At 40.0% G+C, this 13,518-nt stretch overlaps 1 pseudogene and 1 gene segment (V, D, J or C); both read left to right on the top strand.

Moving 5' to 3' along the window:
- Positions 1-575: 575 nt before the first annotated feature.
- Positions 576-1,710, top strand: LOC115078820 (annotated as a pseudogene).
- Positions 1,711-8,850: 7,140 nt separating this feature from the next.
- Positions 8,851-9,414, top strand: LOC115078500. The segment is given in 2 exon segments: positions 8,851-8,947; positions 9,029-9,414. Coding segments are annotated over 2 exon segments (432 nt in total).
- The last annotated feature ends 4,104 nt before the right edge of the window (positions 9,415-13,518 follow it).

Below are 13,518 nucleotides of genomic sequence, written 5' to 3'. Positions count from 1 at the left end.
AGCATCTTCAGTAACGATGATTCTGCTATTACTTTTATAATTATCGCCATGCTGTTAAAAGTTGAGTGCTGATTGGTGTGGCAATGTGCAGGATACAGAGAGATCAACACAAGGACAGGATGAATGATTATCATAGGTCACCTTCTGAAAAGGAGCACCTGATAGGAACAGTTTCATTTTAAATCATTTTGGCAGGCAATTTTACTGTGCAAAAATCCTTTCTTAACTGACTATTTTGTTCCTGACAGAGAAATGATGACCTTCAAAAGAGTGCAGTCCTACTTACCATAGGTTTTCCTATTAAAAAAAAAAAAAAAACAAGAATGAAAGGGAAATTCTTTCTAGGAGAATGGAGAGAGAACACTGGATTTTGTTTTTACAGAGGTTTACATATTGAAAATAAAATAACAAGCTAAGATGTACAAATGCGTACTTGGAAAGGGAGAGACAGCAGGAGGATTCTCTCCACATACTGAAAGATTTCCGGTGCAATCTGTGTATGCAAATACATTTCCTATATTTCCTCTTAAAAGGAAACAGCTTGCAGAGAAAAACAGCCTTCCTTGCTATTTTGTTTTCTTCGGCGGAAACACAAAATGCGCTCATGGAAGATTTGCGTTTACCTCTTTTCCTTTGCCTCCTGTAAGTGCTGCTTGAAAACTGCCAGAAGAGTAAATCCTTGCTTAGCTGACCAGTGGCGGTGCTGATGCTTTTCTTGCTTTGCGTTTTTGTCCCCTCACCTGAAGGTGGCCTGTCTCAGATTACAGTGAAGGAGTCAGCCCCTGCAGTCTTGAAGCTCTCAGAGACCCTTAGGTCCACCTGCACAGTCGCCGGTGGCTCCCTGGCTGACAGCACCGACGTTTGCTCTGTCAGCCTCCTGGGAAGCATCTAGAATGGCTGACCCAGGTGGCCCACAATGGCATGAAATTCTATGCTCCCTCGCTGCAAAGTCGCCTCTCCGTCTCCAGAGATACGTCTAAAGGTGAAGTGTACCTGCAAATGACCGACTGCCACACTGAAGATACAGGGACGTATTACTGCGCGGCAGAGGTAACCGTGGAAGGAATAAACACGGCGATTTCATCCGATTCAAATACACCTGAAGCTTCCCTTAGGATCGCTTTGTACTGTAATTATTTTTAGGCGTTGATTGAAACCCTGATGTACTTTTCTTTTTTTTCACTTAATGCATTCTCTTTTGATAGTTTTAAATTATTTTCAATGGTTTAAATACAATTTTCATTATTGTGATTGATCTTCTAATATAAATGTGTCAATTCCTAAGTAACCTCTCTGCTGTTGAAAATGTACTTCTCGCTCCTAAACCCCTCATCTCCCCTCCACCGCCAACACAATGTCAACGGAAGATGTGCAATTTTGAGAGCCATTTATTGTATCATTAATTAAAAACTTTAATATCAGGGAATATTGTAAGACTGGTGGAAAACTCGAGACATTTTCCAATGGACAGACAGTAAATAGTACCACCTTTCTTCCAATCCACTGATATTCTCCTCAGGGAAATTCCTTTTAAAGAAATAGATAACCCGAATCAGGTTGGTCCATGCCATTTTAATGTATGTGGGCAGCAAATTCAGAAACCACAAATTGTTTTTCATATAACTAACAAACACTAGTGTGTTGTGCTATCTTAACTAAAATCAATGCAGGGGCTGAAATGTCTTAAATGATGTGCGGTTCCGCTGTGAATATACGACTATCTCAATAAATGAAATTACTCCCGTAAATTCTACGAGTCTTCTTTGATAACAGAAGATAAGCGCGCGACCTCATTTCCCCTCACAGTCCACCAGGAGGAAACCGAGTCCGGTGTGCGTTCTGTTTATTCCTCAAGGCAGAGAAGGGCGCTGGTGAGCACGGGAAATGTGTTGTGGAAACTGAGAAAGGACAGATCTCCTGAGAGCTAACAGCTTGAAAAGCCCAGCTGCCTAATTCTTAAACAAGTACCGAGAAGATAGTGACAAATTCAGATATGTGACAATTCTTGCTGTAGCTCTTCTTGCCAAGATTTCTCGCCAGTGATTTCTCGCCAGTTTAGTTTTGAAATATCTAACACAGAGATTCTCTCAATACCTATTTATGCATACAAAGAAAAAAAAAGCTGAGCTTCCACAGAACATCTAAAACAGGAGTACCTCAGGGTTCAGCGCTATCTGCTACCCTCTTTAACATATATATGCTACCCTTATGTCATCTGCTGGCAGGCCTAGGGATAATACATTACATTTACACAGATGACATTCAATTAATTCTACCAATAGACGACACAATTGAAAAAACATTTAAGTCTAGCTAACATGTACCTAGACATAATTAAACAACTACTAAACCAGATGGAACTGGTTATCAACATTGACAAAACTGAATTCCTTCACCTTGAGAGAAAACATACTGAAATCATTCAAAAACCGATAACCCTAAGAAATAACCAGAAAATTGAGCTAGCCAAAAAAGTAAAGAATCTGGGAGTAATAATGGACCCAGAAATCAACCTGAAGCAACACATATCTATAAAAGTAAGAGAAGGCTATGCAAAACTTATGGACCTCAGAAGATTGAAACCATTACTCACACCCACCCACTTCAGAACAGTATTGCAAACACTTATCTTTTCCAGCACTGACTACTGCAATGCACTCTTACTAGGACTCCCAAGCACATCGATAAGACCACTCCAGATACTTCAAAATACTGCAGCCAGAATACTGACGGGAAAAAAGAGGAGGGACCATATAACTGAAACTCTAGCAGACTTACATTGGTTGCCCATCGAATACAGGATAAAATACAAGGCCTTATGTACCATACACAAACTAATATATGATAAAGAAGCAGACTGGCTAAACACAGCCTTACGAGTACACATTCCACAAAAAAACCTCCACTCAGCAAACAAAGCACTACTAACAATCCCTTCAGTAAAGTCAGCAAAATTAACCCAAGTGAGAGAAAGGGCTTTATCATTGGCTGGGCCCATACTATGGAACACGATGCCCCATGAACTCAGATTACAGAATAATCTCAAAACTTTTAAGAAAAATTTAAAAACATGGCTCTTTAAAAAAGCCTTCACTAAAGAGTGTGGAGGGTAGAGAATGAAAGTACAGGGTAATGCAGATGAGAATGAATTTACTCAATCCTACATTTAAGAAGTAATATCTCAAAGAGATAGTAACTCAATAATATACCTGGATTTGATCAACATTACTCAAATAATGATTTTATTTATGAAATTGTAACCGAACTTTATTGGCACCTGTTAGAATGTACGATAACCTACATTTACTTACCTTAGTCTATGTGCCTATTTGTAAACTGTTGCGATGGTATATAACTTAGTGACAGCATAGAAAGGTTTTTAAATAAATAAAATAAATAAATAAATAAATTACACAATGATTTAACATTTAATTTTGAGCTAGTACATGATCCTGTGGAGAGCTTATTTCAAAATATTTTAAAAGCCCTGTGCCGGCGCGCCTATTTTGCATAGGCCGCTGGCGCGGGCAAAGCCCCAGGACACGCGTAAGTCCCGGGGCTTTGTAAAAGGGGCGGGAGAGGGCGTGTCTGGGACCTGTTGGCCAGCCGGGGGTGTGTCCGGGGGCATGTCTGGGGTCAGGGGGTGGTCCGAGGCGGGTCCGGGGGTGTGGTGACGGTTCGGGAGTGGGCCGGGAGGGTGGTCCCGAGTCCCCCAGCACTGCAGCCTGTGCCAGGGGATGCCGAGGTGGCGCGCAGAAGTTACGCCTGCCTCAAGCAGGAGTAACTTGTACAGCAAAGGTAGGGGGGGATTTAGGTAGGGCTGGGAGTTGGGTTAGATAGGGGAAGGGAGGGGAAGGGAGGGGAAGGTGGGGGAAGGTGGGGGGGACATGGAAGGAAAGTTCCCTCCGAGGCCGCTAAATTGGAGCGGCCTCGGAGGGAACGGAGGCAGGCTGCGCGGCTCGGCAAGAGCAGGCTGCCGATTTTGTGCAGCCTTGCACGCGCAGACCCCAGATTTTATAAGATACGCGCGGCTACGTGTGTATCTTATAAAATCCGGTGCACTTTTGTTTGTGCCGGTTGCGCAAACAAAAGTAGGTGCGCGCGTACTTTTTAAAGATCTACCTCTATCTGTGCATGTGACTGGCTAACTGGTATACTCAGAAGAGCACACTCTTTAACCCACAGTTCCACGTCGATTGTGCAGACATAACCAAATAACTGGATTAGAGTTTCCACAATGCTCATCATATGCAAATGCATATGAATGAGGCTATTAGTTATTCAATCCCAATGCAAAAAAAAAAAAGTGCATCCAATATGCACATTTTTGCGATTTGAAATTAATGCCTGCTCAGAGCAGGTGTTCATTTCTGAGCACCCCAAAAAATTGTACAGAAAAGTACAAAATACTGCTTTTCTGTACTTCCTCCGTCTTAATAGTGTGGCCATATTAAATCAGAGGAACAAAAGTGTGGGGCCCTTAATATTAATTGATTCACCTCTTCACTTATTGCCCATTGGTCCTTTTCACTGTCATTTGTCAGTGAAAAGGACCAATCCCCTCTCAGGGCAGTTAATGTTTATTGCCAGCTTTCTCTCTTCCTGGAAAGAGAATGCTACAAGTTGCCTTTTATGTGTGTGTGTGTGTGTGTGTGTGTGTGTGTGTGTGTGTATGTATATGTGTATGGGGGGGGGGGGGGAGAGGGTGTGCACCTGACAGCGAGGACACAGTCACTTGGCAATCCTTTGCTACATCCCAAATGTCCAGCCTCCACCTGTTTACACTGGTTTGTTATGGCTGACCATATGCTCCTTTCTTTCCTTTGTTCTTTAGTTTTGCTTTGATCTTCTGGAAGAAACAGTTTCTATATCTTTCCTGTGGGCATAAACTGCAAAATCTTCCCCCCCCCCCCCCCCCCCCCCGCCTCCCCCACTGTGTAATCCGGAGGCGGGACACACTGGCTGCCAGCTCAAGGCACATTTCCCTCCAGGCTTGCTCCCTGTGCTATTCATTTTTTATACCCGTATGTTCTCTCCATCAATGTCTTTCTGTCCAGTGAAACAGAGCTGGCCAGGCTCTGCGCACAAGGACCAGGCATTCTTTGGGCTCACATCTCTACATCAGGAATGGAAAAGATTTGAAATTAGGATGATCAAACACTTTGGAACAAACACAAAAGAACATAATAAGACAATGTGTGATGGTAAATGGAACTCTCTCTGAAGAGAGAGCAGTTTTAAGCGGTGTACCGCAGGGATCGGTGTTGGGACCGGTCCTTTTCAATATCTTTGTGAGCGACATTGCGGAAGGGATAGAAGGTAAGGTATGTCTTTTTGCGGATGACACTAAGATCTGCAACAGAGTGGACACGCCGGAAGGAGTGGAGAGAATGAGACGGGATTTAAGGAAGATGGAAGAGTGGTCGAAGACATGGCAGCTGACATTCAATGCCAAGAAGTGCAAAGTCATGCATATGGGGAGTGGAAATCCGAATGAACTGTATTCGATGGGGGGAGAAAGGCTGATGTGCATGGAGCAGGAGAGAGACCTTGGGGTAATGGTGTCTAATGATCTGAAGTCGGCGAAACAATGTGACAAGGCGATAGCTAAAGCCAGAAGAATGCTGGGCTGCATAGAGAGAGGAATATCGAGTAAGAAAAGGGAAGTGATTATCCCCTTGTACAGGTCCTTGGTGAGACCTCACCTGGAGTATTGTGTTCAGTTCTGGAGACCGTATCTCCAAAGAGACAGAGACAAGATGGAGGCGGTCCAGAGAAGGGTGACCAAAAAGGTGGAAGGTCTTCATCAAATGACTTATGAGGAGAGATTGAAGAATCTAAATATGTACACCCTGGAGGAAAGGAGGAGCAGAGGTGATATGATACAGACTTTCAGATACTTGAAAGGTTTTAATGATCCAATGACAACGACAAACCTTTTCCATAGGAAAAAAATCAGCAGAACCAGGGGTCACGATTTGAAGCTCCAGGGAGGAAGATTCAGAACCAATGTCAGGAAGTATTTCTTCACGGAGAGTGTGGTGGATGCCTGGAATGCCCTTCCGAAGGAAGTGGTGAAGACCAGAACTGTGAAGGACTTCAAAGGGGCGTGGGATAAACACTGTGGATCCATAAAATCAAGAGGCCGTCAATAAAGAGTGGGTGGCTCGCCAGAATGACGGCTACTGCCTGGAGATAATACCCTTATTCAATAAACATACACATGGTTACTGTGACTCCAACATCACTCTAAGCTACAACAGCAAGAGGAAATGTGGAAAAAAAGGATTCGCACTCACAAAGTGGGGAGTAGCTGGCTTGTTACGGCGGTTACTACCCCAAACCAAATAAGCCTGATACTTCACTTTCAATGCACATCCAGCATAGCTCTCTGCTTCAACGGTAGGGGAGAAGAAAAACTGATACTTCACGCATAGCTCTCTGCTTCAACGGCAGGGGAGAAGAAAAACTGATACTTCACGCATATCCAGCATAGCTCTCTGCTTCAACGGCAGGGGAGAAGAAAAACTGATACTTCACGCATATCCAGCATAGCTCTCTGCTTCAACGGCAGGGGAGAAGAAAAAAGGATTCGCACTCACAAAGCGGGGAGTAGCTGGCTTGTTATGGCGGTTACTACCCCAAACCAAATAAGCCTGATACTTCACTTTCAATGCATATCCTGCTTCAACCGCAGGGGAGAAGAAAAACTGATACTTCACATATCCAGCATAGCTCTCTGCTTCAACGGCAGGGGAGAAGAAAAACTGATACTACACGCATATCCAGCATAGCTCCCTGCTTCAACGGCAGGGGAGAAGAAAAACAACCAATAAGGGCTGAATAACACAGTCTGGGTAAAACAAACATGGGTGTAGCTTGCTTATTGCGGCGGTTACTACCCCTACTACCCCTAACTAATCAAGCTTGATATTTCACTTGGTTGCAGCTCCATCACTGCTCTCTACATTCATGGTGGGGGTGGAAGAGAAATAGAACCAAAGAGCTAAGAGAAACAGATAAGTATGAGAAAAATGTGAAGCTTGCTGGGCAGACTGGATGGGCCGTTTGGTCTTCTTCTGCCGTCATTTCTATGTTTCTATGTTTCTATAATAAAGATCTTGGTTTTCTCACACATTGTCACAAATATCTCATCATCTCTGGCACATACATCCCTTTCCTTTTACTGAGTTCTAATGGTATATGTAGGCAGACTATATACCCAAATGATCCTGTACTCTTTAAACTCAGTGTAAGAGCACAGTTTCTTCACTGACCCGATGAACAAGTTAAGTTAAGTCTTAAGTTAGTCACAAATTAAGTTAGTGATGGCACATGTTTTAACTTGTAATCTATACCACTCATAATTTACTTTATCGTGCCTTTCTGTAAACCGTTGTGATGGTTACCTACCTTAACGACGGTATAGAAGAGTTTTGAAAAAAATAAATAAAATAGTCCAAAAAAAAAAAAAAACCCTTCACCTTATTTGTTGACCATTTATTCTACTTCACAGTGAATAAGTACTCCTTTAAGAAATTATTTTATTTAAAGACATGGCAAATCAGATTTAATTTGACTATTCCTAAACATTGCTTTCTTCAAATGTTATTTTCACAAAATGTTAAGGCTAGTTTTTCAAAGCATAATTTTCAGTTAGGTGTCCTTTTGTAAACGTGGGCAACCTTTTTTCTAAAATTTGACAGAGCTGGGCAGATCCTCAGTCTCTCACAATCTACTAAATCCCAGTAAACACCATTTACTTTTTTCTAAAATGTAAAATATGCTACCAGCCTTTTTTGGATTCATTTTGACTCCAGCTCCAAACTGTCTAGATATTTCAGCAACAAATTTCACACCTAATACCCCCGACTGCTTAATCCATTATTGTTTAAGGAGCTGGGTGGTCTGGAAGATGTTCTTATGTTAAATATGCAGAATATTAATGTTATTGAAATCATATCTACAGGCATATAGTGTATAATGATCTGAGTGTAAGGTGAGCTCTCCTGAATAGCTTGCAAGCTAAGGCTGATCATATTTAACTGATCCCTCAAGGTTATAAAATGAGTGGGGGAAGCTGCATCCCTGAGAAATATGTCTGCTCTCATTTAAAATGATTTTCTATAAATATTGGGAAAAAGCAAACATAAAATGATGACGAGAGAAAAAGAAAGAAAGTCCGAAAGAGAGAACAAAAAAGTGCAATATGATAAATCTTCCTTTACATAACAGCCCATATGAACTTTTTACAAAGGCTGTTTCATCAGAGCAAGATAAGTGTCGGAAGGTTTTATAAAAAGTTCATGTGGAGCATTGTTTAAAGTAAGGGTTATTATCTTGCAGTTTTTGGACATGTGGGGAACGTTTTTTTTTTTTTTTTGAAAACTCATTTATGTGGACTGTGGAGATTTTCAGTGGGATTATAAAGAAAAGCTTCCGAAAGTTGGTTTCCATTTTGGTTATTCCCTACCTCGGTTTTAAGTTGGTTTCCCGCTCCACGTTTGACAGGGTTTTTTGTGTAATATATGGAAGTAGCACTGCAATATAATCTTTATTTGTGAAATAATCATATTAGAAAATAATTCTGATTTTCTTTGTTTCATAAAGTAAATTTGCAGAAAACATTGATGAGTATTAAGTGAATATTTCCGAATACAGCCGTTCCCCTCTGTCACTACTGAGAGACTACATTCTGGATTTTTTACAGAGAAATATTCCTACGAGTTATGACGGTTTCTGTGCAGGATTAGACATGTTTTGTGTGCGATGTACATACTGTATGCAAATAGCCTCTTGCACTTCCTGTTTAAATACTGAAATGGCTGAGGATTGGAATATAAACGCCGTGAGCAATTCAGCAGAAAGTTTCCTGAAAATAGATTTTCTTGACGAGAGAACATGACATTCTTCCCTGTTTGTCTCGTCTTCCTGTCCCTCTCTTCATGTAAGAGCACCGCAAATTAATATGAAGTGCGTTAGCTCTTACGTGACTTCATTTAACGACTGCCTTTTCTCTGCTTTTAAGGTGTCATTGGTGAAATCATCCTGAGGGAGTTCGGTCCCGGAACCGTGAAACCCGCTGGTACCCTCGGCCTCACCTGTAAAGTGTCCGGAGCCTCCATCACGGACAGCAGTAACGTGTATGGAGTTGCCTGGATCCGGCAGCCTCCTGGGAAAGGTCTGGAATGGGTCGGTATTATATATTATAATGAAGAAATCTACAAATCCAAGTCTCTGGAAAGCCGATTAACCGTTTCCCGAGACACTGCCAAAAATGAGGTTTATTTGCAACTGACCGGTGTAAAAAGTGAAGACTCGGCTACATATTACTGTGCGAGAGAAGCACAGCCTGAGGAAGGAAGCCAGGATCCCAGCAAATACTGGCACAGAAGCAATGCTCTGAGGGCTTAGATGGCGGATTCATGAAACGTACAGTTAACAGCATATTTCCAATTACATCTCACCTACATTCCAATTCAGGAGTAGTATAGACTCATCTCATCACATCGGTGATTTTCAGAGCTTCTCACTTCCAAAACAGAGGGACCTGCAAACACTGCAAAGTTGCTTGGTTCTTGCACAAAGTTTATACAAACACAAGTCGTGAGCTCTGGCTGTGGCCATCCTGAAAACCAAGTTGCCCTTAAGAATCAAAACTCAACACGTCCCTCCAGTTAATTTCATATTTTGTATTTATTGGATGTTTTATCTAACATCTCTCATCTGTCCAGGGAAACCTAACAGTAATGGCTATTATGTACCATTACTGATGGACCTCAAATACACATAAAGAAATTATGGACAGTTTAGCCTTCATTTTGTGTCTTGAAATGAAAACAACATTCTAATATTTATGAAATAAAGGAGACATCTGCTAGATATAGAGCAAATGATTTATCTAGGATGTCTACATATTTTTCCTTTATTGGCCTTCACTATTTTGCATTCAAGTGAATTAATACATGACCACACTACTTTACATATGCAGTGAATGAAACTCTTTTTCTGATTTTTTGTTCTCAGTTTTAGAGAGTGTGGAACCTCATTCTCGAAATGGGAATTATGGCGCCTGTTTGATTAAAAAAGAACAAGGTTGGATCTATCGACTTCATTCTGTGCATCCACTGGGTTTGGAGAAGAGATAGATTGGACTTTGTGTTCAGTTTAATAGATGTTCTGCAATTATGTATTGCTGCGGGACATCTTTGCATCAGGTAAGATAGAGCTGAGCAATAGATAGAAACAGTAAATTTCCCGTTGCATGATAAATCTAAGAGCTCCTGACCGTGCAGCAACAGGATGCCTGAAGAACTGCTTCCAAATTCCTGTCCGACTGAATTCTGCATACCTCTCACACATGCCAGTGATCAGACTGCCATGTATTTGAACAGATAGATATCACTGTGTACTGGGGGCACAGTGATTTAACCTCTATCAAATACACATTAAGGTTTCCCTTAACACTGCAATTTTTTTCAGAGTTGAACAAAACCTTGATGCATTGTCTTTATCTTATTTAAAGAATTGTCTTTTAATACTTCTAAATTATTCTGATATGAATATTTATAGAAAAGAAAATATTCATATTTGTAATCTACCTTCCAGTAAATATAAATCTAAATAACCTATTTACAATTGAGCAAAATATTGCGACTGCCCTCTTAGTCCACTTGGATAAAAGGAACTATGGGTCAACAAACAAGTTGTAGGAGAGACCTCTTAATAGGACTAACTAAAAACATTTGCCACCAACTTTGGCGAGCTGTGAAAATTTCATTGGGTCAGTGGAGAAACACCGCAGTCACCAGCTAGACATGAGATTGTATATTCCCTGAAGTTAAAGGTTACTCTACAATTACAGCTCCTTAAAGTGAAGGGGTGGAGAGGATTTTACAGAGGAGAAAGCAGCAGCAAAACTTTACAGTTCCAAGAGGAAAAGAATTGCCATTTGGATCTTCCTTGTAAATGAAGCTTTTAGTAACAAACTAATGGCAGACCAGCAGGTGGAAATTGGTAAACTTAACTGCCTAACCGTGTCTGGTGTTTATTTCTCCATGAAGAGAAGCTGTTTTCTACTCTTCACACCTCATTAATCTGCTGCAGGGTTCAGATGAGCAGGGTTAGCTCATTGTGGAAGTGTGGGTGAGGCTAGATCCCTAGAGATATAATAGATACTGAACTGGCGGTCATTCTACTCCATAATTTCAGCAAGCTCTGGGGTATATACACCCCTTATACATTTTGCATCAGAAATGGATGAGCATTAGGATTGCAAATTCTTAAGGAGTTTTCTTGAAATTTTTAAATTTGAATAGGGAAACGATTTATGGATGAGAGAGGAGGGAAGAGGAGAGGGCTGGAAGAAAAACACAGGTTTTTATAGTAGCTTAGATGCAGTCCTGAGGATCAGAGCTAAAATAACCAAAAATATAGTAAGAATTATTAATATTTCTGCTACACATACTTTTTGTTGCATCTGTTGTTGACTGATTTCTTATTTCACTCCCCTGGAGGTAATACCACAATTATTGCATTTTCTTCTGGAGAGAGAGAGAGAAACTATCTATAATTGCATCAGTAGCACGGGATCTTCTTAGTGTTTGGGTACTTGCCAGGTTCTTATAACCTGGATTGGCCACTGTTGGAAACAGGATGCTGGGCTTGATGGACCCTTGGCCTGACCCAGTATGTCATGTTCATATGTTCTTATGATATCGCACATGCCCCCTCTTCCTATCGCATGTGATAGTTTGATGAATCTAGCCCTGATTTTTTTGAAGCAGATTACATCAAGAATATATATAATAAAAAGCAATTAAGGAACATCACAAGAAAACATGATTGACGTTTGCATTATGTTCTCAGCGGGGTGAAATTTTAAGCATTTTCCTCATGTTATTTAATCCATCCTCTTTTGAAAGCTCTTAATTACTTCAGAACTTGAACACTGTTTAAATTCATCACTTTTTCACTTATATTTGTGCAAAACAAATCCAGAAGGGTCTGAATAATTTTGAGAATGATTTACAGACTGCTTAAATAATAATAAAATAGAGCTCTTATTATCAGCGGATATTCTGAGATTTATTCTGAAAGTTGTGCAGCAATGAAGATATTTTGTTCTCAAAAAATAGATTACAGTTTTCTTCTTTTTGTATGACCTAAAATTTTCCTTAAATTATTGTCCCCTGTCAGTAGAAAATTGAAAAACTGTATTTATTTATTTAAATGTTTTTTTATACCGAAGTATAGCTAGATGCCTTCACTCTGGTTTACAGATATAACAACTTAGTACATTTTGTCAATAATATATACAAAAACATTTTGTCAACAGCTGAAACAAACAGGGTATAACTGAGGTTAACTGGGTGCTAATCAACAAATTGAATGAAATTATGTACATAAAAACAGCTTAGAGTGGGCTAATTTATATAATTTTAAATGAGATGTCGTTAACGGGGGAAATTATTTTTTTATGGAAAGGAGAGTATGTTAACGTTCGGTTTATCTATGAGAAGCTAATATTAGAAGTCTGTGGGTAATATGTAGTATCATTCTTGTCAGAGAACAATCAGGTTTAAACGTTCAGTGTAATAGTCTTGGGATTGTTCTTGCATAATGGAGGTTGGTTATGTGTTAATTGAGTAAATGAAAACGAGTTTAAACGATACCTTCTTTGAAAGTTTAGTTGAAGATCCATGTTTTGAGCTCTTTTTTAAATGTGAGCTCAGGTAATCTGGTAGTGAGTACCATAATTTCGGGCCTGCAATGGAAATGGCTCTGTTTCTTGTGTTGGATAGTTTGGCTGATGGAAGTGATGTTATGACTAGGTGAAGTTTACTTGTGGTTCTTGTTGTGCTTTGTGCTCTGATTATCTGTATGATGTTATTGAGTGCAGTGTTGTCTGCTTTGTATAATGCGTTGTGTAGGATTGTCAGTATTTTGAATGTAAATAATAAGCAGTTGTGTCATTCCTTCAAATACCAAACAAAATTCAGGAACTGAAAGTTCTAAATAATGGATGTCTTGAATTGCATAAATGCAAAGTCAATCCATAAGTTAAGAAATGGCCACCAATAATATGGTTCTTTCTTTATTTTTTTACATTTTTTATTTATTGAAATGTTCAAAAACAAACAAGAATATACTTCTAGGAAATTACATGAGACGAAGCCTACAACCATAAGATAATAAACTCAGTCTCACATACAAATAATAAGAAATAGGGAAACTCCAGAAGGAGAAAGGAGGGATACACTAGTGCATTACAATATAACAGAAGTGATAAAGAAAGGAGATGATTGCGCTGAGTAAATGTACCCATCCCAACATAATTATACTAAGCTAAGCAGAGATAGCTTGAGTATGAGCATCAAGATAAAGACCCATTTGAATAGGGTCAAAATAAACAAATCTGGATCCTAAATGAGAAATTACACATGTGCAAGGGTCTCTAAGAATAAACTTCACCTAAAGCCATTTTGTATGTGGTTCTTGAATAGTAGGTGTAATATC

This window comes from Rhinatrema bivittatum, chromosome 16 (genome assembly GCF_901001135.1).
Source record: "Rhinatrema bivittatum chromosome 16, aRhiBiv1.1, whole genome shotgun sequence".
NCBI lineage: Eukaryota > Metazoa > Chordata > Amphibia > Gymnophiona > Rhinatrematidae > Rhinatrema > Rhinatrema bivittatum.
The sequence above is the reverse complement of the archived record's forward strand: the minus strand, read 5'-3'. Positions and strand labels throughout refer to the sequence as shown.